Genomic DNA, 21,291 nt, shown 5'->3' with positions numbered 1-21,291 from the left:
TCGAATGTAAACAACTAAGTATGTACAGTGCCTTGCAAAAGTATTGACCCCCCTTGGCATTTTTCCTATTTTGTTGCCTTACAACTTGGAATTAAAATTGATTTTTATTTGAATTTCATGTAATGGACATACACAAAATAGTCCAAATTGGTGAAGTGAAATGAAAAAAATAACTTGTTTTAAAAAATTCTAAAAAATAATTAACGGAAAAGTGGTGCGTGCATATGTATTCACCCCCTTTGCTATTAAGCCTTTAAATAAGACCTGGTGCAACCAATTACCTTCAGAAGTTAAAAAAGTCTTAAATAAAGTCCACCTGTGTGCAATCTAAGTGTCACATGATCTCTGTATATATATATATATATATATATATATATATATATATATATATATATATATATATACACCTGTTCTGAAAGGCCCCAGAGTCTGCAACACCACTAAGCAAGGGGCACCACCAAGCAAGCGGCACCATGAAGACCAAGGAGCTCACCAAACAGGTCAGGGACAAAGTTGTGGAGAAGTAAAGATCAGGGTTGGGTTATAAAAAAATATCCAAAACTTTGAACATCCCACGGAGCACCATTAAAGCCATTATTAAAAAATGGAAAGAATATGGCACCACAACAAACCTGGCAAGAGAGGGCCGCCCACCAAAGCTCACGGACCAGGCAAGAAGGGCATTAATCAGAGAGGCAACAAAGAGACCAAAGATAACCCTGAAGGAGCTGCAAAGCTCAACAGCGGAGATTGAAGTATCTGTCCATGGGACCACTTTAAGCCGTACACTCCACAGAGCTGGGCTTTACGGAAAAGTGGCCAGAAAAAAGCCATTGCTGAAAGAAAAAAATAAGCAAACACGTTTGGTGTTCACCAAAAGGCATGTGGGAGACTCCCCAAACATATGGAAGAAGGTACTCTGGTCAGATGAGACTAAAATTTAGCTTTTTGCCCATCAAGGAAAACGCTATGTCTGGCGCAAACCCAACACCTCTCATCACCCCGAGAACACCATCCATGATGTTTTTCATCAGCAGGGACTGGGAAACTGGTCAGAATTGAAGGAATGATGGATGGCACTAAATACAGGGAAATTCTTGAGGGAAACCTGTTTCAGTCTTCCAGAGATTTGAGACTGGGACGGAGGTTCACCTTCCAGCAGGACAATGACCCTAAGCATACTGCTTAAGCAACACTCGAGTGGTTTAAGGGGAAACATTTAAATGTCTTGGAATGGCCTAGTCAAAGCCCAGACCTCAATCCAATTGAGAATCTGTGGTATGACTTAAAGATTGCTGTACACCAGCGGAACCCATCCAACTTGAAGGAGCTGGAGCAGTTTTGCCTTGAAGAATGGGCAAAAATCCCAGTGGCTAGATGTGCCAAGCTTATAGATACATACCCTAAGAGACTTGCAGCTGTAATTGCTGCAAAAGGTGGCTCTACAAAGTATTGACTTTGGGGGGTGAATAGTTATGAACGCTCAAGTTTTCTGTTTTTTTGTCTTATTTCTTGTTTGTTTCACAATAAAAAATATTTTGCATCTTCAAAGTGGTAGGCATGTTGTGTAAATCAAATGATACAAACCCCCAAAATATCTATTTTATTTCCAGGTTGTAAGACAACAAAATAGGAAAAACGCCAAGGGGGGGTCAATACTTTTGCAAGGCACTGTACATATAAGTTTGAAGGTAGTATTTCTAAGATCAGAATGTAAGTGATAAAAGCTCCTGACCTGTTCTGTGTAATGCTTAATCACTGCCCACATCAGATCCTCCCTCCGGTAGAACTGGTACTTCATTTCAAAGAAAGCAAGTCTAAAATATAAAGAATATCAAATTAATATCTGACTGTTTCTGTCACAATTTATAAATTCATAAGTGATTTATGGTACTTACTTGAAGATGAGGTCATCCACATCAGTAAGTGTTGCTCCAATGCTTTTAAGAAGCAGATTGACTGACTGGAGGGCCAGCATGTTACCCTCCTCAGACTCATCTCCACTGGAGCCAATAGACAGACTCAAATGCAACTACACACACATACACAATTGTGATGATATTAGGAACACCTATATACCTGCTCATTCATGCAGTTATCATTGTACAGCAAGTTTTAGTTAAAGGTCAATAGGACGTTTAGGACTGATCAACAATTAAAAGATACATATAAAAGCAGTTCAGCGGTCACACCAGATAATAGAAGTAAAAGTTCACATACTTTTGCCACGCAATAAATAAATGACCAAGTATAATATTGCTGTTAAACTGAATTCTTTGTCTACTTTCTGGACTTGACATTCAGATGATATTTAAACAGAAATATAGAAATATTTAACAAAAACCTTTATATGATTCTTCTTACTTTAATTGGAGAGATGTGGAAGTGCTCAAAGAAGCTGAGGCCTGAAGTGTCAGTAATGGAGCTCTCCATCAGTTGTGTTTGTAGTGAATTGAGGTCTTTCTCGATCAAATTACTCTGCAAAAAAGTATATAAGTAACAATACATGCTAGAATGGAGAAATTTGAGATTATAAGATAATTATGGTCTAAAGTAAGCAGAATACTGTCAAAAATGTCCACACATGCTTATCTGAATATTGTTTCTAAAGCCAAGTAAATGAGACACATGTATCTGTAGACTGCATATGACCATTAAGAACAAAGACAATTAAGAACAAAGTGAGGGTTATTTGGCCTCGGAGACCTGGTACTTAAACCGCCAACATAATCTGGATATTTGATAAACCTTTACATAACATTTCCCCAGGTGCTTTTATGTATGGAAAGCAGAATAAAAACACTATTACTGCAACCCAAGTATCAAGTATTATATTCATATAATATATCATATAATATAATGAATATAATATGCATTATGTTACAGTAGGTACCTTTTTCTTGTCAGCCTGAATGCTGGTGGCAGGAGAAAAGAAAGCAAGGATCTCCCCCAAAAATCCCTGATCCATCTTTACTGCCATCTCCTGTACTAGTACCATGAAGTACCTTAACACACACACACACAAATTATTCGGTCCATATATTTTAATAAGTAACTCTAACTCATAATTTAATACGTCTGCTCCAGGGCATGCATGTGGAAAAGCACTTACTTGAACTGCATTACTTGACTGTGTTCATTGAATCGTGTAATTATGCTGACATCTATAAAGGGCTTTGGCTCTAAAAAGCATTAAAAACATGCATGAAGTGTTTATAATCTTATTTATGCACAAACACATCCTTAAGCATTAAAACAACTAGGGACTTGTACCTGAGTCCAGAACAATTGATTTAGGTGGAGGTACAGGATGAAATACTATTGGAAAGATGGCTCCAGTTAGTTGATTATCCACCTGTAACAAATAGTAAAATTAAATGAGAGTGCTTGTAAGTGTGTGTGTGTGTGTGTGTGTGTGTGTGTGTGTGTGTGTGTGTGTGTGTGTGTGTGTGTGTGTGTGTGTGTGTGTGTGTGTGTGTGTGTGTTTGTTTCGCCATAGCCAAAAGTTTTGAGAATGACACAAATATTTATTTTCACTAAGTCTGCTGCTTCAGTTTTTATGATGGCAATTAACATATACTCCAGAATGTTATAAAGAGTGATTTTTGCCATGAAAATCCACTTAATAAATAAAAAAAAACAAAAACATTCCAGCTTTTTTTTCTTTCAGCTGCTCCTGTTAGGGGTCACCACAGTTCATAAGCTCTTTCAAACCAACTACCTGCATGTCTTCCCTGACCACATCCTTAAACAACGCTGTCTCTAAACCATACAACATTGCAGGTCTCACCACAGTCCTATAAACTTTTCCTTTCACTCTTGCAGATACCCTTTTATCACAAATCACTCCTGCTATCACTCTTCACTTCTCTAACACACTCCATTACTTTGCCCCCAGGTACTTAAACTCATCCACCTTCACCACCTCTTCTTCCTGCAACCGCACCACTCCACTGCCCTCCCTCTCATTTACACACATGTGCTCTGTCTTACTCCTACTGACTTTCATTTCCCTTCTCTCCAGCATGTACCTCCACCTCTACAGGCTCTTCTTAACCTGCTCATGGTCCACAGAGGCTCCTGTCTGACCTCGTCCATCAACCTGTCCATCACCACTGCAAACAGGAAAGGGCTCATAGCGGATCCTTAATGCAGTCCAACTCTCCACCTTGAACCAGTCTGTCGTTCCTACTACACACTTCACTGCTGTCACACTGTACTCATACATGTCCTGCACCACCCTCACATACTTCTCTGCCACACCTGACTTCACCATACCATTTATACATTTGTGTGAAGTAAATGTCACTTACTATGTTATCTTCATATTTTGTTCTAAAAAGCAAAATAGAATAAATGACAATTTCCTTCTCAAACTTTTTAATGTTAGCCATGTTTCTTTTTTTTTTTTTGTTAGGTTTTCTTATGTTCATGTTCACAATTCCTGCAATGTCCTGGGAAGGCATAATACAGGAACTTTGTAATCTTTTATCTTACTTTAAAACAATTCACTTTATTCATCCCAGAGCGAAATATATTAATTTAATTATTTTTTTTTTTTATCCTTTTCTCCTGATTTACAATTTGTGATTTTTTTCCTTCTGATCACACCTCTATATCAGCATTACCTGCAACCAGTGAAGCTGGGCTCGAAGGCTCCTTTGGTGTGGTGACTGCTTTAGCTCCACATGAATACCAGCCAAAAAGTTCCTCCGGATGGCACAGGAATAGGGGAGCCTCATCTGCATAGGCATCCTTGTAAAGTCCACCTGAAATATATACACATATACAATTAAATCTAGTCGTAATACCTTGATGAGTCTATAAAGGACAGACCTATTTTCATACCTCAATCCCTGTTTCCAGTTTCAACCAGCCTGGCTCGGTCTTGCCATTAAGGTGGTTCTGGTAGGCCTTCTCCAAAACACTGATGCTCTTATGTTTAAAAGCCTTCCAGCGGTTCTTTGGTTTCATTTCCCAAACCACACCCGAACTAAGTAGAAATTAAAGCAAAGCAATATACAGCATATATATACAGCATATATATACAGCATATATATATATATATATATATATATATATATATATATTATATATATATATATATATATATATATATATATATGCTGAAGTCATCATGTGTATAGATATCTCGTAAAACAAAAGTTTAGTAATTCTTTCAAAGTGGAAGGTTTAAGGTGATGGCTATTTGTGAATGCCATCTGAAGCTGCCTGGACCCTATATTTTTGGTTCATTATAAACTTTAACTGATTGAATCCTAAATTAGGGGGTTGTTCAAATACTATCTGTGTCATCGAGCCATTAATAAAACAGAGAAAATGCAACTAAAGCTAACATCAAATTAAAGTTTTTTTATAAAACTCTGTTATAAATGGAATATTGACAGAGGCTCAAGCTCTCATGTGCTGGAGAATATTATACTGCATACCTGGTAATGCCCATGTATGCGATTTCATGTCTATTGATATTGTTGATGAGGGACAAGCCCAGGTTCTGCACAGAGATGTTGACTTCCTTTTGGAATTGCTCCAACTCCTCAGCTTGACAAGCTTTGGTTACAACAGCCACGTCTTCGGTAAAAAGAAATATACGTTGTCGACCATCGAGGAATGACACCCAATGTATCTGAGTCAGACCATCAAATGTAAACTGCCCCTTTTGGTCCTACATTTTGCAACAAAAACATTAACATGAGTACAATGCTCAAGTCAAACTGCTGCTACTGGGTTCCTTTGTACAATTTACAAAAGGGACCAACAATCATACCTTGAAAAATGTGTTTTGATTAGCCGTAACATTAAAACCACCATAGGTGTTACATTGACACATACCACCTATCTAAACAATGTTTCACCCCTACATTGTAACGGTATTTCTTTAAAGGCAGTGACCTTTAATGTGACCTGTTAAACTACAAAAAAATTGCCCACAAATGGTTTGAGGAACATGACAAAGATATTGACTGGGCCTCCAAATTCCCCCGATCCCAATCTCACTGTCAGACCCGATTGTCCTGTCCTCACCTCACCTCACCTCACCTCAGCTCACCTCACGACATGCATAACTTAAAGGATCTGCTGCTAATGTATTGGTGCCAGCTCCCAAAGCACACCTTCTGAAGGCTTGTGAAAACAATGCCTTAATGGGTCAGAGCTGTTTTGGTAGCACTAAGGGGACCTACACAATATTAGGCAGGTGGTCTGGTATGTGGTGTTACGGCTGATCGGTGTATATAAACCATAATTATATAAATTTTAAAAATTCATCTTTGTTTTGAGCTTGTCCCTGTTTAGGGAAGACACAAAAAAATATTGAAATGAATAAAATAATGAATAAAAGAATGGGCTTTTTTGTTGCTGAAAACAAAAAAAATGTTTTATTTGTGCAAAACAAAAAATCTCAGACTGACTAAGTCTTAAATGTGGGCATACTTTGTTCTCTAAGTCTTAATTTGCTTTGAGAAGGCTATGGCCACATATCAGACAATATCTATAACCCTCACTATCACTATTCTTTTACTAATATTTAAATAAATCAAAGCAATCAGTCTTACAAAACATATTATGTATGAAGGACTATATTTCTGACCTTAATCAGGTCTAGTTCTCCACTGTAGCCCTGACATGTCCAGCACAGTTTCCGCACCCCTGCAGGGTTGTCCCACACAAAGAGCTGAACCTCACCAGGCTTCAGGTCACTGAATGCCTCACAGCCACTACAGCAAATCAATCAATGTATTGGAGAAGGCAGAGCTTAACAGCACCAGTGAAAAAGATTTTACATTACAAAGACACAGTGGGGGTTGCTAACCTCTGTCTGATTGTGATGGTATCTCTGGCAGTATGGTTCACCAGTAGAGCAGGAGCTGCACCGTCATAATAGTCAGTGAAGCTGATTGCAGTGGAGTGGTCTGTGATGTTTGCATCTACTATGATGCCTCCATACTGCAAAAAAAAACAAGTAATGTTGTTCTAATTCTGTCTAAAGCACCTGTTTCTTGTAGTGAGATTGAAACTTTTGCTGGAATGTTAATGTTTCTATGTCTCATGTTCAAAGCATTAATGAAGTGTGAAACCACACACTATGTAAACACACTTACCTGCTCCATGCAAAGCAAAGTTCCATTGTCTTGTTTGTTCAGGAAAAAGGATTTGGAGGCCAATTCAGTACCTACTACACGTACGCACAACTTCTCTGTACTAGACTCTGGCCACAAAGGCAAACACTGCAGAAAACACACACACAGTGTAGTTTGCTACCATTGAAAATAAATACTTTATAAAATCACATGGTAACTGGAAGAGAGGAAACAATTGTAAAAATCACAAGTAAAAAATTTTCAAACCTCTGTGGAGGAGATGTAGTGCCACTTGTTGCTGACATTACTGTCATTTTTCACCTCCCCAACTTCAAGCTCAAAAGAAGACTTATTCACCAAAGTATAGAAAGGGCTAATAGTCACAATCCGCGTCAGGTTAAAACTGCTTAATTGTATACTGATTTCCACCTAAAAAACAAAACAAAGTTTGAGTCTTTTTGGATGCTCACTTTATTCCACACATCCAGTTCAAAGTTCTTACCAAGAAGTCCATGTTTTTATCTTGGCAACGAACACACCCATAGCTGCCCACTGTATCCAGAGAAAAGCCATCCGACCAGGAGCTGGTGGACACGCAAAGCTGCAGCTATGTCACAAAAGCAAACACATGTTTTATGTACATATTTCATGTTTTATGTATAAATAAAATAGATAAACAGCAACACATGGCAACCATGTCATTATTTAGCTTTATAAAAATCAAGCTGATATAGAGGATCCATGTGAGAAAATCTACACCTTATGATTTAATCGCTCGTACAACCACCTTTAGCATTATTAACTTCAAAGTAATCATGTTCTGTTTGACTATTTTCAGTTTTCCATCAATGTGGAAGAATTTTGGCTCACTCTTTTTTTTACATTGTTGCTTCAGTTCATTAAGTTTTGCAATCATTTGTTTATGCACAGCTCTCGTAAGGTCCAGGATTCAGCAAGGCTACAGCATTTCAGTAGGGTTGAGAGTTTGAGTAGACTTGCTGGTGTTCTAGGGTTCATGTCCTGTTGCATGCCCCAGTTTTAGCCAGACCAGATGGCCTTATATATAACTAGAATATTAAAGTATACTGAGGAGTTCATGGCCAACTTAATGATTAAAGTTGCCCAGGTCAAAATAAACCCAAATCATCACCCCTATACCACCTGACTGCAATTCAATTCAATACATTTTTATTTGTATAGCCATTTTAACAATGAACATTGTCTCAAAGCAGCTTTACACAGATCATGTGTTGATAAAGAATGAATAAGATGTTCTTTATGTGTAAGTTTGTCCCTACTGTTGTTGTACTTGACAGCTGGTATGAGGTGTTTGTGCTGATCTGTTGTGTATTGTTTTTTGTGTCAAATGTGATGCTGTGCATTATGGCCAAAAATCTCCACCTTGGTCTTGTGTGTCCAAAGGACATTATTCCAGAAGTCTTGTGGTTTGTTCAGATGCTTCTTTGCAAACCTAGGATGTGCTGCTATTTTCTTTTTAGAGAGAAGTGGCTTTTTCCTGGCCAAAAAACTGTCCTGTCATTAACTTTTAACATGCTAAGGCCTGTAGAATCTAAGAGTCAATTTCACTGACACATGTTCTGAGGAAGGTTGGTAACTGTCTTGAATGTTTTCCACTTGTGAACATTCATGAAGTTTATATGGGTTTGAAATGGCCCTCCCAGACTGATGGGTAGCAAAGATTGCTTAATTGCAATCATTGTCTTTCCTCCTTGGCATTTGTTAGCACACACCTGAATGCTCCAGAGCAGAAAACTGCAAAACTTTGAGCTTTTTAGAGGCGGTCACACTGCTGATGTTGAAATAGCTTTGTTTTTGTAAAATAAATAACGACACGGTGTCACATATCATGTGGTGTTGGTTATCTGAGGCTGTATTTACCTAATTCTAAGAAATGTAAGGACCAGATGATTTTTTTAGCATGTCTTGATATGTAGATCCATTAATATATAGGACACATTTATTAATCCTTAAAATTTCTGATAAAAGTTAAAGCTCAACAGGGATTAGCTATTAGATCTAAAAATAGTTTATGGCTTTCTGCACTCACTTTGTTCTTGCTGAAAATGTTTTTCTTCTTGAAGGAGAACAAGATCACATCTCGAAAATCAGAAGGGTGTTTAACATGGATGTCTTCAGCCCGGTATTGCAACACCCGACCTGTCTTGTTTATGATCCAGTATGGGCTGAAGATTGAAATGATGAGCTGTCCAGCCATGTGGCTCATGTGTGCATACACATCAACAGTGAGATTCTCACTGGTGTCGCTGGTAAAGCAGACAGGAAATAACTCTGGCATAGCCGAGGTGATCTTGACATGGCTGTTCCAGTTGCGGCCCTGATACTTCACAAGCACTAATTCCATGATTTCCCCCATGATGTTCGCGTTCAGCAGATCAGCTGTGCTGCCTTCTTCCAGCTCTACAAAATCAGCTGAACCCTGGGTCAAAGAGGCAGTAAGAAAAACAAAACAAAGAGATAAGAACAGTAAAACTAGGCTGATGGGTGAGTTAATATTTTGGAAATTGATTTATTCTGATGTCTATAGAGATATTGCTTTTGGTGTTAAGAATTTATAAGTAAAATATTGTTCATTTTATAAATTGTGCTGTTAATGCTTGCCATGTACCTCCATCAGGCAACGGATGGAATATGGAAGCAGGTTTCGAAGGGAAACAGTTGGATGCAGGTGGATAATGTACGCAGGGTCCCATTCTTCTTCTCTCTGGCTATCAATGTGAGACAGGCTGTCTGGCACTGCCAGTGTGTTGATTACAACAGGCCGTAAGCTGCTATCTTTTGATGGGCACTGCATGATGGAATGCACCTCTGAACTTTTATGAACCTGCTCCTTCCATGCAATGTGCGTGGTCGATATCTGATACTGGCCCTCAAGAGGTCCAACTGGCATCACGAACAAGCGACATCTATATCAAAACATTTAATTAGACATAATTAGGCTATATTAATAAAACTTATCTTCGTCTTGACTTGATCTGTTTCCAATGTAAGATCTATGGACAAAGTCTCTTTCAAATGTTTTGGAACAGTAACCTTATTTTTTGATTCCATGAGTTATTGCATATCAATAACAAAGACTAATAAGCTTAGAAGCAGCCATGCCAGACCAAACAACATTCTTTATCAAGGGAGTGAATGAATGAAGGATGGAAAGAATGAAGACATTTGTTAAAGTTTGCACAAATAAGTAGAACAGTTAAGAAGAACATATCTTTAGACTATTAAATATAAAATGTGAAACACACACATAAACACACGCATACACACACATTTATATACACATCTGTATTTTATAACAATATTCTAAAAACAATTTTTCCATTTATTAAATTTTATTAAATCAATTTCATTCATGAAAATTTTTTTATTTAATCAATTACTTAATTTATTAAATTTAATAAAAAGTGTACTGTATTAATTAGATTTTATACAATTTTTATATATAATTTTTTTTATCAAATGTTATTTTATATATTATTTAACCAAGCAAGCATTTTATGTACAGTTGTTTTAAAAATTCTCAAATGTTAATAATAATAAACTGCATTGATAAAAAAACCACAAGCAATTTTATGTTTTGCATTTCTTCCCCCAACTATACCAAACAGATATTTATATATATTATAATCATTTTACATACATACATACATACATACAGTACATACCTATATATACATCAGAGATGCAAAAATCTCACATCACATCAGTATGTATTTAATGCATACCTGTAAGAGTCCAGCGTGACATGAAACTCTTTGTCTGGTTCAGCAACTCCAACATTCACAAGCCCTCCTAAATTAGAGCAGTACTTCAAAATGGCAAATGGCACTGAGAAATGATTCTTAATCTATAAAAGAAGAAACAAATGGACATATATACTGTATACCAATACATAAATACATATTTACTTATGCTTAATCTGATATTACAGTGCCATTTACAAATTAGGGCGTATAAATATTTCCCCAGCTTTATTCTAATTATTAGTCGCTTCTAGTGAACTCCCTTTCTGGCACTATTATAATTTTGGAATATAAAATCAATGCAGTAAAAGATTTATCATTGCATATAAAAAACATACGCATTTACCTGTAGCGGGGAGCGCACAGTGATGACTTTGTTACCTTCTGATGCACTGATCTGCAAAAGCACAGATACAGACTCCTGATGTGTGGATTTTTGCACATTATAGAGCCTCCGGCCTGGTTTATCCACAGGGATATTAGAAATCTCACTGTAGCCTTTGGGCACTGCAGACAAAGTACAATATTACTATGATGGAAAAACATTTACATTTAAATCTCTTTTTTGCCAATTACTAGCACACCAGTTATGCTGATTGGCATACAGCTGGTGGCCATTCTCCAAAAAGACCAGGCATTGGGTCAAAACCATAAGGTCATGGTGATTCCCTGCAGAGGCAGTGTGGTCTGTTGGACAGCAATTAAACTGCAGACAAACTGAAGCAGGTATGCAGATACTTGGGGGGTTATACACACATTCTGGCACAATTAATACTAATAATCCAGTTATAAATGCAATGGATAAACTATAGATGCTGGAATTTCTGTGTTTCAATACTGTGGTTTGGACTGAAATCAGACTGGGACCTATCCAACAGGAGAATGTGTTCTTTTGGCTTTTTTCCCCAATGAAAAGCATTAATAAATTTGGTTATGAACAGGGCAGAGAAAAGCTAGACAGAAAGTTGCCCTGCCTTGCTCACAACATAGCATTCCTCCAGGTGTGAAAATATCTTGACAGGTGTGCAAATGTGAACAGTATTTATGAAATTGTGGCAAAACCTTCTCTTTAATAAACATACAAATAAACAGTGCAGATTAAATGACCCAAAATTGAACTTTCTGATTAGATTTTGAGTAGCGCTTTGGCTAATCAAAACAACAAATGCATCCCATAATGTATATATGAGTATATTCCTAGAGAAAGTTTTCCAATAATTTTTTTGTGTGTCTCACAAAGAATAGGATGCAGAATGTGATGAAAAGGATGCAAATACCAATGCTAAGGTTGAAAAGGCAGCTCTCTTGTCTCTGCAGTGTTGACAGTTTAACTCGTGTTGTATTTTCAAAAATAGAATATTCCAAATCCAAGGATTCTCCCACTCCTACTTCAGGCATTTTACTTTGGGATGATGAGACAACCAAGCGCAGATTTGCACTGTGCTCGATGATCAGTGGAATGCCAAGGGAATTCCGGATAGTAAATGGGGCTTTCTCTTTTAGAGAGTGATCGAATGAAGAGACAGTGCCCTCTGAGAAAGCCTGACATTCAAACACAAGTTAACAGGATAACCAAATAAGTAAGAATTCAACAAAGGTTTTACTATGTAATATTTTATTTTGCTTAATCTAAATCAAATAAATGTATACCTGAATGAGGTTGTAAAAGACATTCAGGCAGCATTTGGACAATGTAATGTTCATGGTGTCTTTGGAGCAGATGTTGATGGATGTACAAGATTCAGGCAGCACTATGAAGTCATCACCAGGAACAGGGCTCTTATCCCAAACAGGGTTATTTTTTATCTATGCATAACCAAAAATAAAATCAACAAGAATAAAAAATATTTTTAGTGGAAGAACAACAGAAAAATAAGACTCAAAAAGCAATAAATATATATTTGTACACTAACATGAATGGTATACAAAAAACTGTTCAAATAGTAATAGAGAATACCTCAATTCCAAGGTTCCATCTGCGTTTGCCATTATCAACTCTCTCTATAAGAGGCTCCCAAACGGCATAAGACTCATTGAAATAGTTCACCTGAAACAATAGGGAACAATCAAGAAAACCTCAGCAGTTCACAACATAAACAGCATTGACAATAAGTCACTTTATTGATATGTTATAAACCTATCATTGTGATGATGTAAGTATTCAATGATTTTTAGTTCATATCAGTAGCAAATTCAGCATTCAGGTTGTGATGCATGTTTGAAAGCCCCTAGTTCAGTCTTTCCAAGAGTAATGTGTCTGGATTAGAGAGTACAATCATTTAGCCATCAAATGGACAATAAATGGCTTTTTACACCAGAAAGTGACCTGACTGGACCCCATGAAAACTAACACAATACTAAAATTTGGAATCCAAACAAAGACACCTTGTATGTTCAAATACTGTTGACACAATTATTATAGTTATCTGTGCTTTTTGCATAGTCAGCATGGAAAAAAAGACTTGAAAGAAACCCCATGCTCATGAAATTCAAAATTGTTTAACAGCATTTTGTGCAAGACTTTTGGAGTCGTGGACATACGTACAGTGCCTTGCAAAAGTATTGACCCCCCCCCTTGGCGTTTTTCCTATTTTGTTGTCTTTCAACCTGGAAATAAAATAGATATTTTGGGGGTTTGTATCATTTGATTTACACAACATGCCTACCACTTTGAAGATGCAAAATATTTTTTATTGTGAAACAAACAAGAAATAAGACAAAAAACCAGAAAACTTGAGCGTTCATAACTATTCACCCCCCAAAGTCAATACTTTGTAGAGCCACCTTTTGCAGCAATTACAGCTGCAAGTCTCTTAGGGTATGTATCTTTAAGCTTGGCACATCTAGCCACTGGGATTTTTGCCCATTCTTCAAGGCAAAACTGCTCCAGCTCCTTCAAGTTGGATGGGTTCCGCTGGTGTACAGCAATCTTTAAGTCAAACCACAGATTCTCAATTGGATTGAGGTCTGGGCTTTGACTAGGCCATTCCAAGACATTTAAATGTTTCCCCTTAAACAACTCGAGTGTTGCTTAAGCAGTATGCTTAGGGTCATTGTCCTGCTGGAAGGTGAACCTCCGTCCCAGTCTCAAATCTCTGGAAGACTGAAACAGGTTTCCCTCAAGAATTTCCCTGTATTTAGTGCCATCCATCATTCCTTCAATTCTGACAAGTTTCCCAGTCCCTGCTGATGAAAAATTGTGTTCTCGGGGTGATGAGAGGTGTTGGGTTTGCGCCAGACATAGCGTTTTCCTTGATGGGCAAAAAGCTACATTTTAGTCTCATCTGACCAGAGTACCTTCTTCCATATGTTTGGGGAGTCTCCCACATGCCTTTTGGCGAACACCAAACGTGTTTGCTTATTTTTTTCTTTAAGCAATAGCTTTTTTCTGGCCACTCTTCCGTAAACCCCAGCTCTGTGGAGTGTACGGCTTGAAGTGGTCCTATGGACAGATACTTCAATCTCCGCTGTGGAGCTTTGCAGCTCCTTCAGGGTTATCTTTGGTCTCTTTGTTGCCTCTCTGATTAATGCCCTTCTTGCCTGGTCCGTGAGCTTTGGTGGGCGGCCCTCTCTTGCCAGGTTTGTTGTGGTGCCATATTCTTTCCATTTTTTAATAATGGCTTTAATGGTGCTCCGTGTGATGTTCAAAGTTTTGGATATTTTTTTATAACCCAACCCTGATCTTTACTTCTCCACAACTTTGTCCCTGACCTGTTTGGTGAGCTCCTTGGTCTTCATGGTGCCGCTTGCTTGGTGGTGCCCCTTGCTTAGTGGTGTTGCAGACTCTGGGGCCTTTCAGAACAGGTGTATATATATATATATATATATATATATATATATATATATATATATATATATATATATATATATATATATACAGAGATCATGTGACACTTAGATTGCACACAGGTGGACTTTATTTAAGTAATTACGTGACTTCTGAAGGTAATTGGTTGCACCAGGTCTTAAAGGTTTAATAGCAAAGGTGCTGAATACATATGCACGCACCACTTATCCGTTAATTATTTTTTTGAATTTTTTTAAACAAGTTATTTTTTTTATTTTACTTCACCAATTTGGACTATTTTTTGTATGTCCATTACATGAAATCCAAATAAAAATCAATTTTAATTCCAAGTTGTAAGGCAACAAAATAGGAAAAACGCCAAGGGGGGTCAATACTTTTGCAAGGCACTGTATATGACATTGTTTGCAGTCTGCTTTGCTTTCATTTTCCTCATTAATCATTAATCATTAATTGGAAATATGTCCAAATAACTGTCACTTCATCTCACCAGTCCATCTACATGGCAGTATTTTTGTGGACAGTGTTAAGCAGTAACACGTTACTTTTGACAGTAACTAATACTGTAACGCGTTACTTTCAAAAATAAAGTAACTCCGTTACCGTATGGTGCGTTATCCGTTACTTTTTTAAATGAATGAATTTCGGCTGAAGTGTAGACTACAGTCAAACATGTTTACAGCAGCGACGCATTGTAGGATTGGTGGATAAACCACTGTAAACACGAAGAAGACGCATTGTAGGATTGGTGGATAAACCACTGTAAAAACGAAGAAGACGCATTGTAGGATTGGTGGATGAACCACTGTAAACACGAAGAAGACGCATTGTAGGATTGGTGGATGAACCACTGTAAACACGAAGAAGACGCATTGTAGGATTGGTGGATGAACCACTGTAAACACGAAGAAGACGCATTGTAGGATTGGTGGATGAACCACTGTAAACACGAAGAAGACGAACTGTGGGCGTGTCTCCGTTTATTCAGGTCTGTGCGGCAGTAATGACTAGTCGAGGCGAGAGCAAGACGAGTTTCTCAAAGTGAAAATATGCTCATTATTTCACTTTAGTTGAGTATAAAGACAAAAACTTTTAAGTCAAATGTAAGCTGTGTCTTTCTGGTTTGAAGCTCGTATCTACTGCGATAAACAGCAACTCCAATCTAATCTGTTGAAGTTCCTCCAGGAACTCCATGCTAGAAGCTAGAAGCTAACCCGGTGTTCTGTTGTACATTGTTTATAGTTTTCATACTTAAGCTGTGAAAGGAACATTTTTAAGAGCTCAACACAACAATAAAATAGTGTTTAAAAACTACTTTGTGTTTAAGTCAGTTTTGTGTTTGTGTAGACCATAACGCATAAAAGGGCATTAATGGGAACATTAAAGAACGTTCTTTAAAAAAAGTAACTAAAAAGTTACTTTTAACAGTAACGCATTACTTTTTGAATGAAGTAACTAGTAACTGTAACTAGTTACTATTTTTTTAGTAACTAGCACAACACTGGTTGTGGACATGGTAAAGTGACTTTTTAATGAGTAATTAAGCTTTGTATCAAGTTAAACCCAGCCATTAAAGTTGCACAAGCCAGTGCACTCTTAGTGCCGTTCCCAATCCCGGATAAATGGGGAGGGTTGCGTTAGGAAGGGCATCCAGCGTAAAACATGTGCCAAATCAAATATGCGGATCACGAACCAGAATTTCATACCGGATCGGTCGAGGCCCGGGTTAACAACGACCGCCACAGGTATCATTAGCCAACAGGGTACCGGTGGAAATTGGGCTACTGTTGGCCGAAGGAAGAGAAGGAGAGGAGGAAGACGTCTACAGAGACGGCAGGAAAAGGAGAAGTGTAGGAAAGTGAAGGTTTGGGTTGGTACTTTAAATGTTGGTACTATGACTGGTAAAATGGAGAGAGATAACTGATTTGATGGAGAGGAGAATGGTAGACATGTTGTGTGTTCAGGAGACCAAGTGGAAAGGGAGTAATGCCAGGAACATTGGAGGTGGGTTTAAACTGTTCTATCATGGTGTGGATGGAAAGAGAAATGGTGTAGGGGTGATACTGAAGGAAGAGTACAGTAGGAGTGTAGTGGAGGTGAAGAGAGTTTCTGATAGGGTGATGAACGTGAAGCTGGAAGTTGAAGGGGTGATGATAAATGTCATCAGTGCTTATGCTCCACAAGTGGGCTGTGAGATGGAAGAAAAAAAATTCTGGAGTGAGTTAGATGAAGTGGTAGGAGGTGTACCCAGAAATGAAAGATAAGTGATTGGGGCAGACTTTAATGCCCATGTAGGTGAAGGTAACAGAGGGGATGAAGAGGTGATGGGTAGGTATGGCTTTAAGGAGAGGAATGTAGAAGGGCAGATGGTGGTGGATTTTGCTAAAAGGATGGAAATGGCAGTGTTGAACACTTATTTTAAGAAGAAGGGGGATCATAGAGTGCATATAAGAGTGGAGGAAGGTGCACACAGGTGGACTATGTTCTATGTAGGAGATGCAACCTGAAATAGATTAAAGACTGTAAGGTGTTGGCAGGGGACAGTGTAGCTAAACCGCATGGGAAGGATGTGCTACAAGAGCAATAAAGGATGGAGATGGAAATGTGTTGACTAGTAAGGAGAGTGTGTTGAGAAGATGGAGGGAGTATTTTGAGCAGCTGATAAATGAGGAAAATGAGAGAGAGAGAGAGAGAGAGAGAGAGAGAGAGAGAGAGAGAGAGAGAGAGAGAGAGAGAGAGGTTTGGATGGTGTGGAGATGGTGAAGTAGGAAGTGGAAAGTATTAGTAAGGAGTAAGTGAGAGCAGCGTTTTAGAAGATAAAGAGTGGAAAATCGGTTGGACCAGATGACATACAGGAAGAAGCATGGAGATGTTTAGGGGGGAGTTTTTAACCAGATTGTTTAACAAGATTTTGGAAGGTGGGAGGATGCCTGAGGAATGGAGAAGAATGTGCTGGTACTGATTTTGAGAATATAGGAGATGTAAAGAGCTGCAGTAACTACAGGGGAATAAAATTGATCAGTCACACCATGAAGTTATGGGAAAGAGTAGTGGAAGCCAGGCTGAAAGTAGAGGTGACCATCTGTGAGCAACAGTATGGTTTTGTGCTAAGGAAGAGCACCACAGGCGCCTCATTTGCTTTGAGAATGTTGATGGAGATATAGAATAGAGAGAAGGTCAGAGTGAGTTGCCTTGTGCGTTGTGGATTTAGAGAAAGCGTACAACAGAGTGCCGAGAGAGAAGTTGTGGTATTGTTTGAGGAAGTCAGGTGTGTCAGAGAAGTATGTGAGGGTGGTGTAAGACATGTTTGAGGACAGTGTGACAGCAGTGAAGTGTGTAGTAGAAACGACAGACTGGTTCAAGGTGGAGGTGGGATTGCATCAAGAATAGGCTCTGAGCCCTTTCCTGTTTGCAGTGGTGATGGACAGATTAAAGGACGAGGTCAGACAGGAGTCTCTGTGGGCTATTTTGGCTATCTGCGGATGCAGGGAGAAGAGGTGAAGATGGTGGAGGAGTTCAGGTACCTGGGGTCAACAATGCAAAGTAATGGAGAGTGTGTTAGAGAAGTGAAGAAAAGAGTGCAGGCAGGGTGAAGTGGGTGGAGAAGAGTGATAGCAGGAGTTATTTGTGATAGAAGAGTATCTGCAAGAGTGAAAGGGAAAGTTTATAGGACTGTGGTGAGACCTGTGATGTTGTATAGTTTATATACAGCCATTGAGTAAAAGACAGGAGGTGGAGCTGGAGGTAGCAGAGCTAAAGATGCTGAGATTTTCACAGGGAGTGACAACGATGGACGAGATTAGAAACGAGTTTATTAGAGGGGCCGAGCATGTAGGACGTTTTGGAGACAAGGTGAGAGAGGTGTGATTGAGATGGTTTGAACATGTGCAGAGGAGGGACATGAAGTTTATCGGTAGGAGAATGCTGAGGATGGAGCCACCAGGAAGGAGAAAAAGAGGAAGTTCCATTAAAGACTGTACAAGGACACTTACCTCAAGCGTCATATCTGCAGACACACTTAGCAAAGAAGACCAGTTTCGTGCACATCCAGTCAATGAAGACTCAGCCAGCAGCAGTGGAACAGTGTGGTGGCCCTGGCCAGATTCCAGAGTCACCTGCACCACCTTCACATCAACTGTAAAACTCTGGTGTTTATTGCTGCTGTGTATCTCATGGAATTTTTCAGTCACCTCAGTAGCAGTCTCAACATCCAGGAACCAGAAGTTGCAGGAGTAGATGTTCCTTACAGCCCACAGAGTGCTCAGCTCAAAGGGCTTCTGACAGACCACCTCCTCCTTAGACTGAGGAGTCATGGCTGCAGTGATTGTCAGGACAGTGTTGAGGATGATTGGTGAGATCTGTGCAAATAAGCAAATGCACTTAAATGTCAAAGAAATTCTACACCACATAGCCTCATCTAAGTGTGTCTGAGTACACAGTGCTACTCACTTTTACAGTGACATGATCTATAGTGACTGAGCCAGTGAGTGAATCGCTGGCCGAAATTCTGGTTTCAAGTAAAACAGAACATGGCCTAAGTACCTGGTGAAAAAATATAGCATATTAAAAAAATGCTATAACAAATATAAATGTAACAGATAAAAATAAACACTTTAATAATGAACAATTAAACAACAAAATAAATATTTACAGTGGTTACAGCCTTGCTCTCCTTATTCCTTATGAACGGAGAGGCAAGAATTTTGAGTCCCTTAAGGTTGACTTTCATGACCTGATTTGCCTCTTCAGAAAGCAGTTTGAAGTCACACTGGAAAGAAGCCACTAAAGCAGGAGCATCTGCCTTCATTAGATTTGCCACAAACACCACTTCTGGATCTATCACAACGACATGCACCTTGATCTTCTGGCCTTTGGTTACAAAAATACAAGCGCAGTTGTTTTTTTATTGAACCAAAACAAAATTGCAATATATTTATCTCAGTATATGAAATTTTGAAAATGTCTATGGCATATAATCGCTGATGAGCACGAAAAAAAAACATCGTTCTCGAATTACGGAACAAATTCAGCCAACCTCAATCTCAGGTGGTATTCAAATGTAAAATACAAACAGTAAATGCAATGTGGTGAATAGTGATTTTAGATTAAACTTCCTGTACCTGCGTTCAGTTCACCGTGACCCTTTTGTTCTATGATTTGTTTTAATGGCAGTGATCTTGGTTTGTCTGTTACTGTGCCCTGGGCCTTGGCCTGGGCCAGAGCCTGGATGAAGAATTCAGCCACTGCCATGAGAAACTCCATGCTGGCACAGAGATAGAGTTTTTGGAACACAGCTACCACAGAGCTTTCATCCCTGTTCTGCGAGTATTTCAAGTCGATCATGGCATCTGAGCTGTTGTCAAGCTTTTTCAGCATTCTGACATCAAAAAGTTTAAAGGCGCACAAAACAGAATGAGTAAAAAATAGTAAATGAAAATCTAAAAAAAAAAAACCTTTTTATATTGGATATGTAATATAATAATATTAATAATATAATAATCATATCATTGTAATGAAATGCTAGTCAAGACAATCAAATACAGAAGTGGTTACAGGAGGTTTTGTGTAGCAGTAGATATGTGTCACCTGGATGTAATTCGCTCAGTGTTACTCCTCCTGTCATCTAGGGTGCAGGTGGTGAGAATACTAGTAACCTCCATGCTGCTGTCACTGAATAACTTACCAGAAGCAGTTATCTTATGAAGCATAAACTCTCCTATACACAAACTCTTCTGATGCACATCAGGCTATACACCGGTGAGAAAGAGAGGTTGAAAACAATAATCACTTATAAAATGTCAAATGCAACCATTTAAAATTGGGTTTTATTTAGTAGGAAAACACACCTGTGTGGAATCATCATTGTAAAGTACCAGACCAAGTGACTCAACAGTAAAATTGAATTTCACAGTCTCCATCAGTTCACTCTCTGCTGATTTGCTTTCTGGCGGTTGTCCAGCACTCTCAGTCTCTACAAACAAATATATACACGCCAGAATTCACAGGTGTGTTATAGATATGAGATTTGGTTAGAAGCATGGAAAAACATTAAAAAGATCTATTTAAAAAATACCATTATGTGTGCAAGATCTGGTAGGCACATTTGCCTGGTTTATTCCTGGATCTGGGCTAACACAGGGCTGAACACTGCTGGCTTCGCTAATGTTTTCCATCAGAATCTTCAATAAGAGAACCAGGTCATCCTGATTTAAAGCTACCTGCAACATAATATGAAAGGTCCTTTAACACTAGCCCTATAGCCCTTGTGAACATCTTGGAGAGGTACAGAATCTCACTATGAAACACAAATAATATCTAGTCATCAATAAAAAACATCCATGTCACATGACAAAAAAGATTATGTTTGAAGATTACGTTAGAAATTGTATAGCGGATATTCACAGGAGGAGGAAAATAAGGACTTACCTCCATGGGCTTTAGGTCTCCATCTACTTCAAGGGCAGCCATCTTATGATACCAAGTAGCAGCAAGGTTACGTCTGACTGACAGGACCAGGTTTACTGGTTGAAGGAGCTCAGAGCTAGGTTTATTATGGCCTTTCTCCATGAAGATTCTAAGAGTGTTATAAAACCCATCGCACATT

General features: G+C 38.5%; 1 protein-coding gene across 7 annotated transcripts in view; it reads right to left on the bottom strand.

Annotated features, from left to right (window-relative positions):
* vps13c (vacuolar protein sorting 13 homolog C) overlaps nt 1-21,291 on the bottom strand; it is an 81,971-nt gene that overhangs the window by 10,199 nt on the left and 50,481 nt on the right. For all 7 annotated transcript variants that reach the window (XM_083558090.1, XM_083558094.1, XM_083558091.1 and 4 more), the window contains 29 exons: nt 21,114-21,261; nt 20,761-20,905; nt 20,534-20,658; nt 20,274-20,434; nt 19,808-20,064; nt 19,339-19,556; nt 19,137-19,229; nt 18,680-19,045; nt 12,840-12,929; nt 12,533-12,688; nt 12,160-12,424; nt 11,229-11,389; nt 10,865-10,986; nt 9,748-10,045; nt 9,169-9,558; nt 7,603-7,707; nt 7,368-7,529; nt 7,122-7,247; nt 6,833-6,966; nt 6,611-6,737; nt 5,451-5,686; nt 4,849-4,993; nt 4,629-4,769; nt 3,274-3,355; nt 3,113-3,182; nt 2,894-3,005; nt 2,365-2,478; nt 1,899-2,032; nt 1,736-1,817 (listed from right to left, as the gene is read on the bottom strand). In XM_083558090.1, coding sequence (XP_083414216.1) covers nt 1,736-1,817; nt 1,899-2,032; nt 2,365-2,478; nt 2,894-3,005; nt 3,113-3,182; nt 3,274-3,355; nt 4,629-4,769; nt 4,849-4,993; nt 5,451-5,686; nt 6,611-6,737; nt 6,833-6,966; nt 7,122-7,247; nt 7,368-7,529; nt 7,603-7,707; nt 9,169-9,558; nt 9,748-10,045; nt 10,865-10,986; nt 11,229-11,389; nt 12,160-12,424; nt 12,533-12,688; nt 12,840-12,929; nt 18,680-19,045; nt 19,137-19,229; nt 19,339-19,556; nt 19,808-20,064; nt 20,274-20,434; nt 20,534-20,658; nt 20,761-20,905; nt 21,114-21,261 — 4,765 coding nt within the window. The remainder of the gene's footprint in view (nt 1-1,735; nt 1,818-1,898; nt 2,033-2,364; nt 2,479-2,893; nt 3,006-3,112; nt 3,183-3,273; nt 3,356-4,628; nt 4,770-4,848; nt 4,994-5,450; nt 5,687-6,610; nt 6,738-6,832; nt 6,967-7,121; nt 7,248-7,367; nt 7,530-7,602; nt 7,708-9,168; nt 9,559-9,747; nt 10,046-10,864; nt 10,987-11,228; nt 11,390-12,159; nt 12,425-12,532; nt 12,689-12,839; nt 12,930-18,679; nt 19,046-19,136; nt 19,230-19,338; nt 19,557-19,807; nt 20,065-20,273; nt 20,435-20,533; nt 20,659-20,760; nt 20,906-21,113; nt 21,262-21,291) is intronic.

This window comes from Silurus aristotelis, assembly GCF_946808225.1.
Source record: "Silurus aristotelis genome assembly, chromosome: 13".
Classification (NCBI taxonomy): domain Eukaryota; kingdom Metazoa; phylum Chordata; class Actinopteri; order Siluriformes; family Siluridae; genus Silurus; species Silurus aristotelis.
This window is presented reverse-complemented; position numbering and strand designations above follow the sequence as displayed.